General features: G+C 51.0%; 1 protein-coding gene across 1 annotated transcript; it reads right to left on the reverse strand.

Moving 5' to 3' along the window:
- Positions 1-27: 27 nt before the first annotated feature.
- PHALS_03167 (P-loop containing nucleoside triphosphate hydrolase) lies at positions 28-421 on the reverse strand (the record flags this gene model as incomplete). Its single annotated transcript, XM_024717454.1, has 2 exons — positions 28-88; positions 168-421. The coding sequence occupies 2 exons, from the start codon at positions 419-421 to the stop codon at positions 28-30; spliced, it is 315 nt and encodes a 104-aa protein (XP_024582951.1).
- Positions 422-469: the final 48 nt, after the last annotated feature.

A 469-nucleotide genomic window follows, 5' to 3' on the forward strand; every position in this document is an offset into this window, starting at 1 on the left:
GCCACTCACGATGCGTGCCAATCGCGTTCAAATCGCACTTGGACCAAAACGGGACGAGGCATTGCCTGAGCACAGGGAGGTCGTCGTCCTTCATTGGGTAGTGGACAGACGTGGCAAGCAGTCGGAACCCTCCCAGCTTCCCAAAATGCCTGTCAATGTCATCGTACCGGATCCCATCCAGACACAATTCAGCGCCTAGACGAAGCTGACGGTCAAGATCCTCAATCTCCGCCCTGTCCATTCGCCAGTATTGTTCGTTCTCTCCATCCATATACAGCATGGAAAATCCTTTCTTCTTCTTTCGAAACAACACGACACGCTTCTTCTGACACAAAGCCATGTAGAATGCAAACAGCACCAGCAGCATGCTCTTACCCACACCAGCTGTGCCCACAAAAACAATGTGAAGGCCGGCTTCCATCTGAGCCTTAAATACCTTGATGATATCCAGCGTTTCCGTTCGAATGTA

Source organism: Plasmopara halstedii (assembly GCF_900000015.1).
Source record: "Plasmopara halstedii genome assembly, contig: Scaffold_2093, whole genome shotgun sequence".
In the NCBI taxonomy this organism is placed as follows: domain Eukaryota; phylum Oomycota; class Peronosporomycetes; order Peronosporales; family Peronosporaceae; genus Plasmopara; species Plasmopara halstedii.